Source organism: Hevea brasiliensis, chromosome 18, assembly GCF_030052815.1.
Source record: "Hevea brasiliensis isolate MT/VB/25A 57/8 chromosome 18, ASM3005281v1, whole genome shotgun sequence".
Lineage (NCBI taxonomy): Eukaryota > Viridiplantae > Streptophyta > Magnoliopsida > Malpighiales > Euphorbiaceae > Hevea > Hevea brasiliensis.
This window is the reverse complement of record NC_079510.1, coordinates 38,209,490-38,230,151: the sequence shown is the minus strand read 5'-3', so window position 1 is coordinate 38,230,151 and position 20,662 is coordinate 38,209,490. Positions and strand designations below refer to the sequence as shown.

Genomic DNA, 20,662 nt, shown 5'->3' with positions numbered 1-20,662 from the left:
CCATATTTACCATTTTAACCCTTTGTAGGTTTGGTCTGGATTTTGGGCCTCCAGCCCACAAAACCTTTCACCTATTTATAGCCGAGTTGATGCTGAGTCCCTCGGTAACGACTGAACCCACATAGAGCACAGGCACTGATAATTTCTTTTCGGGGAGTGAATTTGTCCGTGGTGTGATTGATAGGTTGATCGAAACCTAGAGAAAGGAAAGCGAGGATGAACATTGTAGAATCGGTGGTTACGCAAATCCAAGGGCTATCGAGCAGCGCGACAGATATCGCTGCACTTCATACTTATTTGAAACAGGCAGATGAGTCGCTTCACACTGAGTCCGCTCGGTTGTTGCCCTTCCTCGACCATCTTGACCCGTCCATACATTCTCTCGGTTACCTCTATATCCTGTACTTTCTGATTCTCTGTTCTAATTGTATAATTGTTTTAGTTTTTTTTACTGTGTTTTTTTCATTTTAATGTATATTAATTGACTCTGGTTATATGATGTTAGGGTTTAGTCTCTCAGTCTATTGTAGGTTAGGTATGCATTAGCATATACGATTGGGCATAAATATTTTTTTTCTTTAGTCCATTGTTCTGTTTGCTGAGAAAATTGAAGAAAAGAGGGGAACATGAAGTTCAAGAGAGACAGATGGGTTGCTAAAGTATGAGGATGAAGTTTTAAAATCCATTGAGACAGCAGTTGCATTTTGGTCATTTGGGTTTATATCTTTACTTGTATACCTTATTATAAATATAAAAATTCCATTTTAATTGTTTATAAAACGAGTAGATATATACTTTAGAATGTAAGATTTATTATACTTAGGAAGAAAAATAATTTTTAGCTTCGGGTTTGATTTCAAATTTGAGTGATCCGAGTATTCTGAACAATTTTCTATATGTGACATTGTCTATTAGTTAAGATAAAATGTTTACTTCTATACATGGAAGTTGGTAAGAGGTGTTAAAAGGTGGAATTCAAATGGAGATTAATATTCTAACCTTGTAGAGAAGAAAGATTAATGGAGGTTAAACATTTATATCTGTGAACCTCCTAATATCCATTTTGTTAATCAAAGGTGTAATTTAAAATTTTTAGACCTACTAATCTTCTTAAAACTCTAAAATAAATGGAGGTTAATTGAGCTTCCTTTGCATTCTATCCATTCCTTTCCTATACCTTCATTAACTTCCTCATCCATTCCCATGCTAGTGTGCTTTTGGAGTAGGGAGTAATATACCTGATTGCTTGCCTATTTCTGGTGGCAGGGATGCATGTACATCAGGTCCAATTTCTGAAGAGCAAGCCAAAACATTGGTCTTAATCTTTGCCAGGTTCATCACTTCTTGTGTTGCAGAGCAGATTCGTTTGGCATCTGATAAGTGTAGTTTTCTTTACTTTTAATTGAACTAAAATGTTCTAGATGGTGTTTAAATATCTTAAAAAGTGCTTTGTTGCATAACCATTTACTTTAATTACTTTGAATTTGCAGTTGTATCTGTTTGCAAGAGGTTCAAGGACCAAGTTATGCTGCTTAAAGCACCTATGCAGGGGGTGGCTGCAATGCTATCTGCTGTACGAAAGCTTCAGTCTTCCTCTGCACATTTGACCACTTTGCATCCAGAGTTCCTTCAACTTTGCTTATTGTCAAAGAGCTATAAAACTGGTCTTTCTGTTCTGGAAGATGATATTTTTGAGGTTGATCAGCCAAGAGACCTGTTTCTCTATTGTTATTATGGGTGAGCTGTTTTTGCTGCTGTCATTTATTTGTTTTATCTGATATTCTTTTAATTTCATTATTGCTGGGCTGGGATGCTTTTTCATTTGGAAGTTGTTGTTGTTTCAGTTGATGTTGATACTTGTTGTTTTGTCTGGGTTTAACTTCTTTATGGTGATCCTTGTTTATTTGGCATTTCTCACTTCGATCAAGGATTACATGTATTATCCTCTTGAGATCTCTAATTCTTCATGTGACTTTCCATGAGGATTGTCAACCTGGACATATTTGTGTTCAATTCCCTTTAAAAATTAGTTTTTTCAGTTTTAAGTCAGAAATGAGTTGCAAACTAAACATCTTGGTGTTCAAAATTTTCCCCCTATCAGTTTACATCGTTCATTGATACCAGGATTGTTATTGGATGAAATAATGTTACGATATCTACATGATTTTTAGGCTTACTATCTTGGAGGGGCCTACGTTTTTGAATTTTTGAGTTTTTTAGAACAATTCAAATTATATAGATGTACCGCATTTGAAGCCTTCCTTTACTCTAGAAAGCATCATATGAATTAGCTTTTAAATTAATCGGGAGTTATGCAAAGATATGTAGTTTTACATGTTAAATTGTAACGCATCTGATGTAGAACAAAGGGAAAGAATCAAAGCAAAAAAAAATCAAGGACCAATCCTTGAAAAAAAGAGAACTAATTCTCTAATTTTATTGATCTCATAAGATTGTCATTATAAAAACCCTAACAATGAAAAATCTAGGTCTTATTTATAGGATTAGGAATCCCAATCTCATTAGGATGTTAGAACCCTAATTCAATCATAATTAGGAATTGAAGAATCCCAATTTAATTAGGAACCTAATCTATTTAGGATGCACAATCATAAAAAAACTAAAATTCTTATTTTCTATATTTTTTCCTAAAATAATTACTCCTAAAATCTTTAGGAGTGTATTCTGCATCATTCCCCCTTGGTTGAAAAGAACTCGACTCCGTAGAGTTGATTTGCAAATAAGCATCAAAGAGAGAAGGATCTAGGCTCTGGATTTCCTCTTGTGTGATCCAAGTAGCATCAAAATTAGGACGGCCTAGCCACTTGACAAGAAATCTGCGAAATCCACCTTGTGAGGAAGTAATGAACTCATCATCAAGTACGGTGTCCATAATATCTTTAGGCTGAGGAAGTGATGGCGACTTTGGCACAAGTTGACCTGCAAAAACACTAGAAGGCAAAATAGAAGGCTCAAAATTGCCTCGATAAGGTGACAAGTCATCCACATTGAAAATAGAACTAATATTCATATCTTTAGGTAAGTCAAGTAAATATGCATTAGATCCAAGTTTTTACAAAATGGAGAAAGGGCCAATGGCTCGAGCATGAAGTTTCTTTAGAGAATTTTTAGGAAATCTTTTAGGACGGATACGAACCATGACATAATCACCAACATTAAATTTTTTATTCCTACGATGCACGTTAGTAGCAAGTTTGTAATTTTCATTACTTAAAGCAATCTTTCGCCTAATCTCAGCATGCAAATCATGAATATGTTAAGCAAAAGATTCAGCAAGTTGGGAAACACGAATATCAGGTGGAAGAGGAACAAGGTCAACTGGGGTACGGGAAGAATAGCCATGAACAATCTCAAAAGGGCTCTTACCTGAGGAACGATTTATTGAATTGTTATAGGCAAACTTTGCAATAGAAAGAACCAAATTCCAATTACCTTGCTTCTCTCCTACAAGACACCTAAGCAAATCACCCAAACTACAATTCACAACCTAAGTTTGACCAACTGTTTAAGGGTGAAAAGTTGAAGAAAATTTCAATGTAGTGCCAAACAACTTCCAAAGTGTCTTCCAAAAGTTACTAACAAACTTAACATCCCTATCAGACACTATAGAAGAAGGTAAACCATGCAATTTGACAACTTCCCTAAAGAACAATGCAGCTACATGTGAAGCATCATATGTCTTGTTACATGGAATGAAATGTGCCATTTTTGAAAACCTATCCACTACTACTAAGATAGAATCATGCCTTCGAGCTGTTTTAGGTAACCCTAGAACAAAATCCATACTCACATTTTTCCAAGGGTTATGTGGAATAGAAAGAGGTACATACCTGTGTTATGTTTCTTAGCCTTAGCTAATAGACAAATGCGACACTATGAGACAATCCTAGCAACATTTCTCTATAAAGAAGGCCAATAGAACCCATCCTCAACAAGTGTAATGGTCTTATCTTTTTCAAGATGTCTTGCTAGCCCACCTACATGTAATTTTCATACTAAAAATTCTCTAAGTAAAGTACAAGGAATGCACAATTTAGTGGCCTTAAATAAATAACCATCATGAATAACAAAATCAACAAAATCATGACGATTACCTGTATTCACCTCTTGAAAAATAAGACCAAAATCAAGACAAGTATCATAATCATCTTTCATCTTTTCAAATCCAATGACATGTGCACTCATTTCATGAAGAACAATTGCCATGCGATTGAGTGCATCAACTGCTTTATTCTCAACACTAGAACGATGTTTAAGAACAAAGGAATACTCATTAAGAAACTCAACTCACCTAGCATGTCTAGAATTCAATTTCTTTTGTGAGTTCAAATACCACAATGTTTGGTGGTCAGAAAACAAAACAAACTCTTGTGGTAATAAATAATATTGCCAATGACGAAGAGACTGGACTATAGCATAAAACTCTTTATCATAAGTGGAATATCTTTATTTAGCCTCATTGAGTTTTTCACTAAAGAATGCTATAGGATGACTTTCTTGACTCAAGACACCTCTAATACCAACACCTGAAGCATCACAAGCAACCTCAAAAACTTTATCAAAATAAGAATGCCCTAAAACATGTGCTTTAGTTATTTTCAACTTAATTTCATTAAAGGCTTTAGCATCAACTTTAGTCCAATTAAACTCACATTTCTTAAGACAATCTGTAATAGGAGCCATGATTGAACTAAATCCTCTAATGAACCTTCTATAAAAGTAGCCAGTCCATGAAAACTACGTACCTCAGAAATTGTTTTAGGTGTAATCCATTCTTTAATGACTCTTACCTTTTCAAGATCAGTTGCTATACCTTGCGCAGATACAATAAAACTTAAGAAAAACACTTTAGATTGCATAAAAGAACACTTCTTAAGGTTAAGAGTATTAAAAACCCGTCGAAGATGATCCAAATGCTCCTCTTTATATTTACTATAGATCAAAATATCATCAAAATAAACTACCAAAAACTTACCAATGAAAGATTGTAAAATATGATTCATGACACACATAAAAGTACTAGGTGCATTAGACAATCCAAATGGCATCACTAACCATTCATACAATCTTTCTTGGGTTTTAAAAGCAGTCTTCTATTCATCACCTAGTCTAATTCTGATTTGATGATACCCACTATGCAAGTCAATTTTAGAGAACACACAAAATCCTGCAAACGAGTCCAACATATACTCAAGTCTAGGAATCGGGAACCTATATTTAATAGTGATCTTGTTTATGGCTCTACTATCCACACATATTCTCTAGGAACCATCGTTCTTGGGTGTCAAGAGTGCAGGAACAACACATGGGCTAAGACTATGCCGAACAAAGCCCTTTGTCAAAAGTTCCTCAACTTGCCTATTTAACTTAGCTTGCTCCATAGGGTTCATCGTATAATGAGGAAGATTAGGTAACTGTGATCCAGGAACTAAGTTAATAGCATGCTAAGTATCTCTCATTGGTGGTAACTCACTAGGCAACTCATTAGGCATAATGTCTGAGAACTCTAACAAGTGTTTTACCTAAGAGGAGGTGTCAGGACTAGAATCACAAGAGACCTCTTTAGCTATGACAGCTAAGCAATAGTTACTTTCCCTTCCTACCTTTTCAAAAGCCAGATGATTTAAGATAGTAATTTTCTTTTGAGCCTTAAGTGAAGAATTAGGCTTTGGGTTTCAGGATGAAGAGTTCTTTTGGGAAGGTTTGGCATGTGTCAAAATGACTTTCTTTCCGTTAAACTTAAACACATAGGTATTGTCCTTACCATGTTTAAGCACATCATGATCATAAATACAATGGCGACCTAAAAGCATATGAGCAACATCCACAGGTACAATATCACAATAAATTTCATCTTTATAATGACCCATTTGGATGGGAACAAGACGTCTTTCAGTTACAGGCAAAGTTGTATTATTTACCCAAGCAACCGTAAAAGGTTTAGGATGTGGCTCTGCCTTAAGGTTGAGTCTATCAATGGCTTTCTTAGCTACCACATTCACGGTGCTTCCCCTATCAATTGCTAACTTGCATGACCTATCCCCACTTTTAACAAAAGTATGAAACATGTTAGTGCGTTTCCAATCATCATCAACAACAGTTGACCAACATTAACATGCTCATCATCTATATCTAGCTCATCTTCATCACTAGAATAATCAATAGATCCTACAAATTCGTCTTCATAATCAGATGAGTTATGCTCACTTTCTTGTTCCTCTTCACATGCTTGTTCTAAAACTAGTGCACGATGTAGACACTGAGATGCAATATGACCTTTATCATGACAATGAAAGCATTTTATGGAAGAGCTATTAGCTCGAGACCCAGCAGATACCACAACAGAATGAGAATTAGCAAAAATAGTTGCCTTACCTATGCTTTTTCCTGTGCTACCTTTAGGATTGAAAGATGATTTTGACATAGTTTTAGACTGACTTGGACCTACATATTTTGGAGAAGATTTAGATTGATATGATCTAACTGACTATGAAGCAAACCTACAGGAGGTGGGGAATTGGTAATATCTCTCAATCTTTAAAGCCTTGTGATAGGCTTCTTTTATTGTTTCAAGAGAATGCAATTTGAATTCCTTTTGAATGTCAAGTCTCAATCCATTAATAAACCAATGAAGTACAAGGAAAGGGTTCTCAACTGAATCACAATATAAATCTCATCTAAGCAAAGTTTCCTCAAAATTTTCCATGTATTTAGTAATACTAGAGGTTCATTACTTAAGATTCATCATCTCATGTGCTATATTGTCCTTATAATAGCTAGGTACATACTTATCCTTCAACTTACTTTTCATGACAGCCCATTGAGTAATAGGAGGCTCATTCAAGCGCTCCATATTGCGTTGAACACTTTGCCAATATTTTCTAGCGGCTCCAGTCAATTTTATTTTGGCAAAACGAACACGCTCCAAATCAATCATATGATAAAAATTACAATACTCCTCTATCCCATCTAACCAATCAATGAAAACATTAGGGTCTAATTTTCCATCATATTCAGGAGCATTTAGTTTGACCTTCCTAGTAATATCAACATTTTCATTATTAGCACATCTAGGAGGTTGCCTATGGTCTCTATTAAAGAGTCTGCCATGAGGATCAGGTTGCCTGTAGTTTCTATCAAAGGCCCTACCATGAGTATTATAATGCTCAAAATGAGGATCTTGAGTAAAATGAATGTTTGGCGGTGCATCAAGAACATGCTCATCATAATCAATATGTGTCCTTTCTTCAAAGTGCAAAAGCATATTACCAACAGGATTAAATCTCACTTGTTTTGTTGCTACATTACTACCCCTATGTAATGCATTTTGTGCACCCAGTGTATAAACTACAGTAGGTACGGACTCAACAGAATAAGGTGACCCTAGGTGTAGCTTAACAGACCCTTCTTCCATTGCAATTGGTTTGCCCATACCTTTCAGATGTTCAACAATTTGTTCCATTTGTCTCTTTAATTCAACAAATTCAGGTTGATCATGTAATGTGGAATTAGGGGGTGGGTGTGAGATAAAGGCATGGTGCTTATCTTTAGTCATAACGGATGCTAAGCAGACTAAAATTACTAAAATTAATGCAAATAACAAACTTAATGCAAGCACACACCAATAAGATTATGAAATCTAATTTTAATGATTTATGTCAAGGTTATGGGTGATTGGATTGAATATAAGTAAAAAGACAAATTAAAGGAATGAAACTGAGTAAGGCTAATGTTGAATGGGTAAGATGAATAATGAAGCAAATTCTTGGATCTAAAACACCGTACAAAACTACCTAATTTATAAATAATAATCAAATCTCAAGTAGAGAAGTATACCTCACTGAAAAAACAAACTTTAGTCTCTTGGAGTCGTTTTTTGCCAAAACAAATGCCTAAATCGGATTCAGAACGTCGAAATTAGCAAGGCGAGACACTTTCAATTTTTTGTTGACATGGCAGTGATGATGTGGCACTGGATGGTTGATGTGGCACTGACATGCTGGTGAGGTGGTAGCGATGATGTGGCACTATATGGTGATGTGGCACTGACATGTTGATGAGGTGTGGTGGTGATGTGGCACTACATGGTGATGTGTTGATGATGCGACAGTGATGATGTGGTTCCTTTGATGATGTGGCAATGATGATGTGGCAATAGATGGTGATGTGGTGCTGATGTGTCGATCTAATGTGGCAGGAGTAGAAGCTGATCAAGTGTAACGCGGCTCATTAAAGTTGTGGTGAGCTTACCTCTCTTGCCCAATGGATCTACTGATCTGGCCCTGTCGGATCTCGCAATTGAGAAGTCAAATAGAGCTTCTGACAACGGCAACTCCTAGATAAGTGGCTGGCAAGCGTCCGGGAAAGCACTGATGCCAGAAAACTCACGGGTCGTGTTTTGGGTCGTCACTTGACCTGGTCGGATCTTGGAATCCGGCGAATTTCAGGTGACCGAAAGAGTATCTTTAGACTCGCCATAAGCCGGCGAGTTAGCTGGTGGTGGCGGCGTGGCTGGGGAATGGCCACTAATGGTGGGTCTTGTATGAAAAGGTGGTGGCGGCGGCTTTTGGGTTTCTCTGTTTCACAATTTTTTTTTTTTTTTTATAAACAGTAATGAAATTTTGAAGGAATGAAGGTCTTTTAGATGTTGTGGCTATTTTGGTGTTGGTCGTTTGAAGGACAGGGGTTGTTTTCGAATGCTAAGGAAGGCTGGGTTTTGTTGACAGGAGAAAGAATTCATGGAAGCTGTGAAAATTTGAATTGATTTTTGGCTCTGATACCAAAACTGATGTAAAACAAAGGGAAAGAATCAAAGCAAAGAAAAATCAAGGACCAATACTTGAAGAAAAGAGAACTAATTCTCAAATTTTATTGATCTCAAAAGTTGTTATCACAATAACCCTAACAATGAAAAATCTAGGTTTTATTTATGGGATTAGGAATCTCAATCTCATTAGGATGTTAAAACCCTAATTCAATCATAATTAGGAATTGAAGAATCCCAATTTAATTAGGAACCTAATCTATTTAGGATACACAATCATAAAAAACTAAAATTCTTATTAAACTAAAATTCTTATTTTCTATATTTTTTCCTAAAATAAGTGCTCCTAAAATCTTTAGAAGGGTATTCTGCATCAGCATCTGTTACCGGTTTCAGTCATAAATCATTGAGCCATCATGTATCTGATTCTGATTGTGACCAAATTTACAATTTTGGTTACCAAGAAAAAAATTAGAGTTTGGATGACTTATGAAAAATGATAAACAAACAAGTAAAACAGAAGAAGAAAAAGACTGTTTTATTGAAAACTTAGCAGATGCTTTGTTCTCTGGACTTTAAGTGCCTAACGGCTTTCTACATTGACAGAGGGATGATGTGCATTGGACAAAAGCGCTTTCAAAAAGCATTAGAGCTTCTGCACAATGTATGTATTTTATTTGAATATCAGTTCATTTATTTTGATCATCTTATTAGGGGAGAGCAGAATTCGGTTTAAACCGAAAAACCGAACCGAACCGAGTCAATTCGGTTCAATCGGTTCGGTTTTAAAATTCAATCGGCTCGGTTCGATTTATAATTTTTGATAATTTCGGTTAATCAGTTCGGTTCGGTTATTTTCACAAAAAAAAAACGAACCGAACCGAATTATTAATATATATATATATATATATATATCAAGGAAAATCAAAGAAAACCGAACCGAACCGTAAGATTTTTGAGTTTTGATTTCTAATTTTTTTGTTTTTATGTTTTTGTTATTTAGATTTAATGTTAAAAATATGAAATTTTATAAAATTCGGTTTGATGGGTTTAAAACCGAACCGAACTAATATTTATCGGTTTAGTTCGGTTCAGTTTTCTCTTATTAATCGGTTTGGTTCGGTTTTTAAAATTTTTAATTTTTGGTTTTTTCGGTTCGGAACCGAACCGACCGTTTGCACCCCCCTACATCTTATTGTGTCACAGTGGTTTGACTCTGTTATATTCCTCGATTCAGGTTGTCACTGCTCCTATGTCTTCTATAAATGCTATAGCTGTTGAAGCGTACAAAAAATACATATTGGTTTCTCTTATTCACCAGGGACAGGTAAACTTTGTGTTTTTTCCCTCACGCCCTCCTTTCTTAACATGCATATTAACTTGGGAGTTGGGACATCACAGGACATCAATTTAATAATTCTCGGTCACAGTAATTCTCTTATAGCATTAAGTTTGTGGAAAAATAAATTATATCTACAGGCTCAAATCAATTAAGAATTGTCGGTTCAAATGTACAGCATAAGTAATCTTTAACTTTGCATGTTCATCTGTTTTTGTGTGTGGGTGTGTAATCTCTCCATTAATTTCTTTGAGCCTTTTGAGGCTTGGTGTATGACTTGTTATTTTTGTGGTGGCAGTTCTCCACCAGTCTCCCTAAATATGCTTCCTCAGCAGCTCAGAGAAATCTGAAGAACTTCTGTCAGGTAATTGGAAAATTTTAGCTAAACATTATTTGGTATTTACTGTTTATGTTGCATTAATACTCTTTTTTTGGTACATTGGGAACTTTTGAAGGAGAAGGGGGTTTCAATGTTTAGAGCATTGACTTTTTACACTGCATTGCCAGCATTGGACTACTAGGCTAGTAGTTGAATGGCATTTAGTACTTTAGCTGGGATCAACAGTTGAAAATCATCCAAAATGAGCCATTTTGCTGATTATCTTAAGTAACCATATGGAAAATTTTCCCAATTGAGGCTTTGACAGGGATCACAATCATAATGACCCAAAGTTATTTTCAGAACAAAATAGGGAATAGCTTCCTGCAATATGAATGAGCAGATATTCTTCATCAGGAATAGGTTGGTGGTACTTTTAATATCATTTGTATTTCCTTTCAAAAAGGAAAATTCACCCTTACTATCCAGCATCAGATGACCAATGATACGCCACTATGATTTTGGTGCAAAAAAATTTTGATCTTCCTGGATATATATATTTTAATATATTTTAATTTTTCTGTTACAAAATTTTTAATTAATGAGACTAGATTACTTGTTGCTTTCTATGAATACTATTAGTTTAAATTTTCATGCAGAGTTTCCAACCATTTGGTTTCTAGTTGAATCATGTTGACTTTTCATTTAGTTCTATTCTTCAATCCATTATTTTTGTCCTTGAGCAGCCGTACATTGAATTGGCAAATAGTTATAGTACTGGAAAAATTGCAGAACTAGAGACATATGTCCAGACAAGCAGGGAGAAGTTTGAAAGTGTGAGTCAACTATTTTATATTTCAAATAACTCTTTGCTCAAAGCAGAGATCTTCCTCATAGTTAAATAAAAATTTTCAATTGTTCCTCAATTCTTCTAATAGAGGCTTTCAAATTGCAGGACAATAATCTAGGACTTGTTAAGCAGGTTCTATCATCTATGTACAAGAGAAATATCCAGAGATTGACCCAGACATATTTGACTCTCTCCCTCCAAGATATAGCCAACACAGTGCAACTCAATAGCCCAAAAGAGGCGGAAATGCATGTGCTTCAAATGGTAGTTCCCAATGTCTGCATTCTACAATCTACACGTGCGCACAAACTTTCTTTGGGGGAAAGAGAAAGAGAAGAAAGAGAGAGGGGAAAAGAGGAGGGGTTGGGGGGGGGGGGGGGTGTGGGGTGGGGTTTGTTGTAGTTTGAAGTACTGTTCTCTGATGTACTTTGACTAGAACTTATCTTTAATATTGCACTCCATTGTCATATGTCATATGGCTAATACTTTATATGTCAAATTTTAGATCCAAGATGGTGAAATATATGCAACAATCAACCAAAAAGATGGGATGGTTAGATTCCTAGAGGATCCTGAGCAATATAAAACTTGTGAGATGATCAAGCATATCGACTCCTCAATACAAAGGTATGGTAGTTCTAACATTGTTATTTAATATTAGACAAATACTTTCCTTTTGCCAGCAATTTCCGGAACAATTCAACATAGAACAGATTTTACCTCGAGAACTTTGCAAATATAAAGATTTCACAAATGTGGAAACAAGTGAATTAATCCTAAGCAATTAAACATGCCTAAATGTAATTAAATTTAGCTGAAATGGAACCACTATCTTGCAAAACAAGCTTAAAATTTGGTATGTTATTTTCACAGCAAAACAAATGATTGAGGTTTACCAGATGCGCCCTCAGTGATTTACGTCCGGTATCATATGATCTGGAATATGGATCATTAGTTTTTTGGCACATTGAAACTAGCGTTTTGAAATGCAAGTTACTACAAATGGAGAATCAATCTCAATCAAGTAAATCTCAAATAATGTTTTTATTATTGTCATTATTATACTATAAATTTGGAATTTGGTACTAACCAATCTGAAAGAAAAATACTTCCACCTACCACATTTCGAGACAGACAATTTACATTCCTGTTTTCGTTCCATATACCCGAGTGATCTGTGGCCACGCTTTAAGTAACAATGGCATGGCTGCTGCAAAGTTGCAATAAAACAGTTGTTTATAAATTGATCCATAACTATTTAATTCCCCTTTTTGTTATTACAGGATGATGGAACTGTCAAAGAAGTTAACTACGATGGATGAACTCATGTCATGCGATCCCTTGTACCTGGCAAAGGTGAGCTATACTCTGATTTATCTCTTTTAATTCCTGTAGTATGTATTGGCCAACCTTGTTTTGGAACCTGTAGTGCTGATCAGATGATTCTTATGTCGTACATCCAGGCTGGGAGGGAACGTCAGAGATTTGATTTTGACGATTTTGACACTGTTCCTCAGAAATTCAATATATGATCAGAGCCAGAGGCATGTGGACGAGATGTTGTAAATGATGCTAGGCTCATATTTTGTTTTATCTGCGCCATGTTGAAAGAGATGGGGAAATTTTTTCCTTTTGTTCCACCAATGGAAATTAATGCACATGTCAAAGCCCCCTCTTTTTTCTTGACATTGTGATAAGCATCCGGTTTTAGTTATTAAAACATTTCAATCATGTTTTACTGTATGCAAGTGCTCCTACCTATTGGATTATTGATTTTTATCCTTGTGTCCCCAGACGCATTCTGGCTTTGAAGTAATAACAAAGCGTCGGATCTTTTTTCTTAAGGCAAATTATGAATTGATCGGCGTGTCTTCCTCGAGACTATAGGTTACTGGGAATAACAACACAATAGTAAAATTGTGAAAAAATAAACAAAGTGAGGAAACGCAAAGCAAAAGCAATTATGCACATTGAACCAATTGCGTATACAAGTGCGGTCAGTTCCAAAATGGAAAGAATGAGATTACTGCTATTTTAAAAAAAAAAAATTACAAATAAATCTTTTAATTCCTCTCAAGAAGCAATGAAACAAAGCCTAGCCGATACAAGATGTACAAAGGGAATACCCCCAGAAAATAAAATCAGAAAAAGGGAAAGAGTCTCTATATCCGGATTTTCTTCTACCTATTCCACGTACCAGAATTAGATTACATGAGAATACAAAAAATGTAAGCAAACACTTTTTTCTTCTGCAGAACAATAGATGAGGTTAATTAACTTTGGTGCTTCTCTCTTTGCAAAGCATGTGCCACTCCTGGAGTACAGCTGCTTGAAGAGCCATATGCTCAACCTCCTCTGCAGTCAGCCTTGATAAGGTTGATGATCCTTTGGGTTTACCATCTTTCTTTTCCTTGTTCTTTTCCTCCTTATCCTTATCTTCCTCAGGTTCCTCTTCATCATCAGATTCTGGAGATTTAGGAGGTGGTTCGGCTGCTTTTAGCAAGGCTATCCGTTCCATTGAAATCCTAAGCCTCTCAGCTGCAGCCTCCTTCACTTCATCTTCAGGCATGTACTCCACACCCCCGTCAGTAAGGTCATCCAACCAACCCTGTAAGTCTGATTCAATCTCCTTAGTGATTGATGCATCAGATGCTCGGACAACAAATTTGCACAACATGGTGGTTGTCTCGTCCCCAAGGTCCACATTTCTGCTAACTTCACTGGCTCCAAAAACCATCATACCCACAAAGCCCCCAAACCAAGTTTTTGCAGCATAGCAAAGCTGTTCAATGACAGAATTTGGCATCGTATGAATTAGTTTATACATCTTAGTTTGACAAATAAGTCATTTCCAATTCCATAAAGTATTGATTATTTTTTTCAGTATAATAAATATGGAAGGACAAACTATATTATTGACAGGACATAGCTCTAATAGACCACAACATACAACAAACATTAAGGCAAATGCAAGGAAATGATGATTTCAAACATCGAGAAAGAAAAGATCCTACCTGAAATCCTGCTACTGTCTGGATGATGTGGGAACAAATTCTGTGGAAAGGCTTGGAGGACAAAGATTTAAGTCCACTAAGAAAAGGAGAAGACCCATATTGTTGTGCAGCAGTCGCCTTGAAGCCACTTCCTTCATAAATATACATGCCAGTATACTCTACTACAGCTGGCAAACTAGGCCATAAGCGAAAGAACTCAACAGGCGATATTTTATGTGGCAAAAGAAGTTCAGTCAATGGAATTTTGTAAGGCTGACACCTCAAAATCACAGGTTCTCCTAGTTCTGGCCTTGAGCTTCTCTTCTGCCTCATGATTTGTGGATCCTCCTCAGTATAGTCACCATCATAATCTCCTATCGCACCACTTCCATAGAATGGGTAGTACAAGACTTGAACCCAAAAGGCACATCTTTCATAGTGGGACACACCCACTGTTACACTGCAGAGTACCGGATCCTATCAAGTGTAAGAATCAGAAAATCTAATAAGTGGCAGTACACAGGAGAAGAAACATAATATTAGCAATGAGTGGGAGAAATATTATGGTGGGCTTATATCAATCCATAGAAACATGCCTTTTTTTTTTTTTTTTTTTGGGGGGGGGGGGGTGGGGGGGGGGGGGGGTGGGTGTGTGGTGTTGTGGAGACCCAAGTTTTCACTGGTAGGCCGTCTTTAGCAAGCCATTTCAAGAAAAACCATGTAAAGCTAAGCTGTAAACTAAAAACAAAAACGACTTTTTTATCTCTCTCACATTTAAGATTACTTGTTAAAGCAACTACATCGCTCAGGCAATATCTCAGAAACAGAATTCTCAGAGCATGTAGAAAGTCATTAAAATAAGATTTTTTGTGACCTTAACAGTACAAATGGTGAAAAACTGAATACGAAAAGTCCCCAGGATCCTAAGAAAAAGTTGGGATCTTTAAGAAAATTTCAGCATTAAAAATAATGAAATTCCCCTCTGCAGCTCAGCCCCTCCTTAATCATGTGAATACCTAGTAAAAAGGTACTTCTAAAATCACATACTATGATACAATTTATCGTTTAACTCTCAGAAAGGCAATTAGTAGTTGGAAATCCTCTTAAACAAGAATAACAAAATAAATACTGACATTAGAATAGTCAAAGTCACTCTTAACAGGAAAAAAAATAAATAAAACCAACAAGAAAAAATGAGATGGTGTTGCAAACAGAAGTGTGGAGAAGGATATGAGAAATGTTTCAGGAAGGATGTCTTTGAAACCAAGGCACAAAATATACCTGTGAAACAAGATTACATAGCTGTCGCACAGCCTGAGGAGATCCATCCATAAAATATAATGCACCAGATAATCCAACCCGAATATCCACCCTACTGAGTTTGAGTTCAGTCAAGTTTAAAACCTGCAAGAAGTTTATTAGATTAACAAAAAGAACACCATCAACATAAAATGAAAATAAGACAGCACATTCAGAAACCCCATTTAACTGGAATACAAATGATAGCACCCACTCCCTGTTCATGTACTGTTGAAACAGTATATACTAATGCACAGATCTGAACATAACCAAGGACCTAGTGTAACTGTAGCAACCCTGACATCAAAAAATCACTGGTGTGGAATAAAAATATAAGATTCTTATCAATGTAGAATATGGATGAAGATCCTCCGAGTCAGATCAAACATAACCCACCCATACAGGTCCTAGGAGACAAATTAGAGATGAAATCTCCCCACAAATTAACTAGATTCAACTATTCAAGAAGTAATATGAAATGAATTCTAGTAGACAGTAATTCCCTCCATGAAGTGATAAGGAGAGTTATGGTGCCATGTTACAGAGTAAATCACTTAAAATGAAAACCTTCAGTTAACATATTACGCGGTACACAAATACAGTGATCAACAGAAACATCCCAAACAGTCATGCATAGAGTGAAAGATTCTTAACCTTCAGATGCAAAGTGATCCTTCCATCACCTGAGTCTGCCAAATGATAAGCTTCAACATAGCATGGATCACTGCTACCCGTCAAAGCATATGCAGCAGGCATAACCTTTAATAATTTAGAATCAATTCCTTTTGTCAGCAAAATAGTTAATTCACTAGGACCTGGCCTCCAAAGCTCTAAAATAGCCTTGTGAACCAATCCTTCTAACTTTCTGTCCTGAGAGGCAGCTGCTTCATAAAACTGAACAGTAAATTTGTGATGGCTAAATGGATAGTCTCCACTGGCTTCACTAACCCCAGCCCACCTAAAAGAAAAAAGCTATCTCAATATCCACTGTAGAAAATACCATTAATTTAAGGAAAAGGCAAGTGCGTGCTGTAGAAAACAAGCAACAAAAAAAATGAATGGATGCAGATATAGGGAAGCCCCTATACCTTTCTCCCAATTCCATTTCATAGAACTGATGCCCTCCACAACTCAACCGAGAAAGTAAGTGATGAAGAACCTATAGATGCAACAACAGAATGATTATTAGAAGAAACAATTTTACCTTTATTAGGGACATCTTTTCTTTTACTAGCGCTATCTCTAGAATTAGATGATCTGGCAAAAAAAAAATTGAACTGATATGGTCATAGACTGTGAAGCTACATGACAAAAAGAGAAAATTTTGTTGTACTTTTCTATTTCTAAAGCCTTTTGATAGGCCTCCTCTATTGTCTAAAGAGAATGAAGCAAGAGTTCCCTTTAAATATTTGTTCCCAAACCATTAATAAACCTATCAAGTACAATAAAAGGGTACTCTACCATATTACACCTAAGCAAGAATTCATCAATATTTTTGCATATAATCAGTCACGCAAGATTTACCATTTGGCTCACTACGTGATTCTTATAATAGGTGGCCAAATACTTCTCCTTTAGTTTTTGTTTCATGACCACTCATTAAGTAATAGGTGGCTCATTCAAACGCTCCAAATTGCATTGAACACTTTGCCTACATATTTTAGAGACTTTTGCTATGATTGGCAATTGATTTGAGCTAATAAAATTGAGAATTTGTTTCTCAACCCTTTGAGAATTTCTTTCTCACTCCCTTTGTTCCCCATTGTTCTATTGGTTCTACATCAGTAAGTGGAGAAAGAAAGAAATTGAATGGCACCTATTTTGATGTAGATAAGAATTATAATGCAGTTCAGCAACAATATGTCCAAAGCACTTCATCACATTAAGAAATGTGACATCATAAGCAAATTTGAAACTATAACGATACTTGAATCTATTCACCCTCAAATTCAGAATTATAGCAATAAAATGAAATGCACACCTATTATCTGGATGATTTTGAACATATTTAATTCTCTGCAATATCAAACGGCACTGATGCTTGTTGACAGAATCAGCCAACCCATTGTTTCTAAATTCTTCTAGCTCTTTAGTTAGTAACTGGCCAGCCCTAAGGTTACGTGATCCCAACCGCTGTGCACTTAAAAGAACTGCTTGAACATCTTGAAGCTTATTTGATGTATTTGCAGATGAATCAATGTTGAATAAGACCTTGTGGATATTTGATATAATAATGTTCAAGGTATCCTCAGGATCATCAGCTAGAAGTGGATCCAAACCATCTAGATTTATGTGTTCATCAATTGCCCAAATAAGACGTGCACATACTCTTGGGGCACTTACCTGTCAAATTGACAAATAAGTAAAAAATAGCAACTGTTAACCTGACCCATAATTTATATGATCTAAAAAAACATTGGAATGAGAATAAAGATGTTAGATTTTTAAGCATATAAACAATAGATCCAAGAGAAAACATTAAAGCAAAGAAAGAATATTCCTTCCCAAATAACAACCATATAACACTGAATTATCCCAATGAACATTTCTATAGTTCATGAGAAATCATATAATAGTTGCAGGAAGAACAATGGTCACTGAGAATTATGGTCCACACTCCAAAAATGAAAATAGAGGCCAATAATATGTGTTGAAAACACACATACAACTTTTTAAGTCCATAAACTGTATTTGATAAACTTAGTGCACAAACCACATAATAACTAGCTCGTCTAGCATCAATGGCTAACATTTTATTGTCAGTAAATGTAGTATTTGATAACATCTTACGCACCTCACGTAGATCCTTCACAAGTTTACGTTGCAAGTTTTGCAGTCTTGTCTCATTTAAAATCTGATCCTGAGAAGCACCATCTTTAACGGTTTTTACACCTCCTCGGGTATCATAGGTATGGCACAGCCTTACAAGCAACTTCAGATAGCAATCAATTGCATAGGTCCTGCCATCACAATCCCATTTGACACAAGGCCTACAGACTTCAACTACTTCCAAAGCAGGCTCCGTCCAGTTCAGGGCACCATAACCAGTTCCGTAAGCCAAAGCTCCAATCACTCTGCTCTCCATTCCTGAGTTCGTCTGTTCGGGCAAAGGTAGAGACAACTGGAAGCAACTTTCCACCAGTGATGCCACTAACTCCTCCCTAAATAAGCTTTTACTTGTTGCACTATTGAGATCATCCCTTATTCTTGCATCCTCAAAAAGAGAAGCAATGTCAGTGCCTGCAAGAGGTTTCTGACCTCTTCGTACACTTTCCTTAGCAAAAAGGTCAACACAAAGAGCTGTCCGGCAAATACATGCTAAAGCATGCATACGGTCTGATTCTGCTCTCAAATTTCTCACCATCAGAAGTAGCCTTTTAAACAATGAAACCTTCAAACATAAACTTGACAATATCACTAAAAAATGAAAGACAACATCAACAAAATAACGTTATCTAATTTCAAAAAAGTCTTCTGCAATAGTTTTCCTTGCGTCTTCATTGGAGTTCATTTGGTGAAGGAAATTTATCAACAATTTAGATCCAAACTCACAATCTCAACAAAGCATTTCTGGTTCTTAGTGTACCAACCATTAAGAATCAGAAGGTAGAGAACTTGCATATATTATTCTAGTTTATAAGTCCCCATATAAGAAAAATGTGTAAGCTTCTTTAATTAAACAGAAGAATCAAAATCAAGCTTCTTTAATTAAACAGAAGAATCAAAATCATACTTGCATATGAAGATCAAGGAGGTGCAGATTTGTAACAACAGCTCGAACAATACTCTCCCTCGCCGAAGAAAATTCCTGCCTATCCCAAAGCGTCAAAATGGCAATAATAGATTGTGAAGCCCACTCCGGCTTGCCTCCAGGCACATCAGACAAGTACAACATATTAATTCCCACCTCAAAAATCAAGGCCGGATCCAACGACGACGCTAAGAAGGGTGCCAAATGTGTGACCACATCAGAAACTCCAACTAACTTTTCTGCATTGGAATCCACCACGTTAACATTGGCGCCACTGGCCGCTGTCTTGGAAACCTTCCTGATCACCTCCACGTTCCCCGACGCGACTGCTTTTACTGAATACACAAGTGGGAACACAGTAGCCCTAACGTTCTCCACAGGTAAGATCAATGACCTTGACATTAAAGCATTTCTTCTCTTCCAAACGAAATCCACCATCGATGAAACCCAATTAGACCTAATCGCTAATGAATTTTCACTATCAACTAGCTTATCACCCGCCAATCGACTCATTCTCTTCAAATCAAACTCCTGAAACAACCTCCCAACTGATTCAAATGCGACTTTGGCAACGTTGTCGGATTTATCCAACATGTTTTGCCCAATTCGCGCCCACCATTTAGAGACCTTATTGAGCAAATTCACATTGTTTTCACACAGAGTCACCATATCATCCCGCGCCAAAATGCAACCAAGGGTTTCAGTAATAGAAAAACGCAAATTATCGCTAGGAGAATCAAAACATCCGGATATTTCAGCATTGGAATCCATGATCAGTTTAGAGAGCGAGTAGGATGGCATAGCAGCAAGAATTGAAACAGCGGCAGCAGTGACGTCAGGGTCAGGGAAGTGGAGATCAGAACGGACGCCAGTGCATACGGAGTCCCAGAGATCAGCAGTGAGACGAGTGGATCGAATCAAGTCAAAAGAGAGCTTCTTACAAACGGCTGAGGCTGGTGCAGCGACGATCTCTTCGACGGCGGTCTTGGCGATGACAGAAATGTCACGGCCAGCAGCAGACTGCTGGAGAGCTTGGAGGAGAGCACCAGATTGGCGCAAAGCGTCATTGGAGCGGAGGTCCGCTTGGATCTGAGCGAAGAGTATATCCATCTTGGTCTATGCAGAGACCAAGATTCGAAGATTTACTTTGGATCAATTAGAGGCTATTTTCTGGCGATTGAAACATGGATAATTTGAAGCAAAATTTGATTGGAAATGGAGAAAGGATGGAGGGAAGGTGATGAGAACCGCAATGTGAGCTTTGTTTTCAGCTGCAGCCTGGAGGAGTTGTCTGGGTGACTGGGTTAGTTATGTGGCTGGTTTGGT

General features: G+C 36.7%; 2 protein-coding genes across 2 annotated transcripts; one reads left to right on the top strand and one right to left on the bottom strand.

The window, feature by feature from the left end:
- Positions 1 to 89: 89 nt before the first annotated feature.
- Positions 90 to 13,036, top strand: LOC110662867 (COP9 signalosome complex subunit 3). Its single transcript, XM_021822011.2, has 11 exons — positions 90 to 401; positions 1,267 to 1,382; positions 1,491 to 1,737; positions 9,392 to 9,449; positions 10,023 to 10,112; positions 10,423 to 10,488; positions 11,190 to 11,279; positions 11,399 to 11,557; positions 11,799 to 11,920; positions 12,577 to 12,649; positions 12,757 to 13,036. Exons 1-11 carry the CDS (start codon positions 217 to 219, stop codon positions 12,823 to 12,825), a joined length of 1,275 nt encoding a protein of 424 aa, XP_021677703.1. The 5' UTR covers positions 90 to 216; the 3' UTR covers positions 12,826 to 13,036.
- A 258-nt stretch (positions 13,037 to 13,294) lies between these two features.
- LOC110662866 (protein TPLATE) lies at positions 13,295 to 20,630 on the bottom strand. The gene is made up of 7 exons (XM_021822010.2): positions 19,319 to 20,630; positions 18,380 to 18,976; positions 17,567 to 17,928; positions 16,240 to 16,543; positions 15,568 to 15,690; positions 14,308 to 14,763; positions 13,295 to 14,075 (listed from the first exon to the last, which is right to left on the bottom strand). Exons 1-7 carry the CDS (start codon positions 20,444 to 20,446, stop codon positions 13,563 to 13,565), a joined length of 3,483 nt encoding a protein of 1,160 aa, XP_021677702.2. The 5' UTR covers positions 20,447 to 20,630; the 3' UTR covers positions 13,295 to 13,562.
- Positions 20,631 to 20,662: the final 32 nt, after the last annotated feature.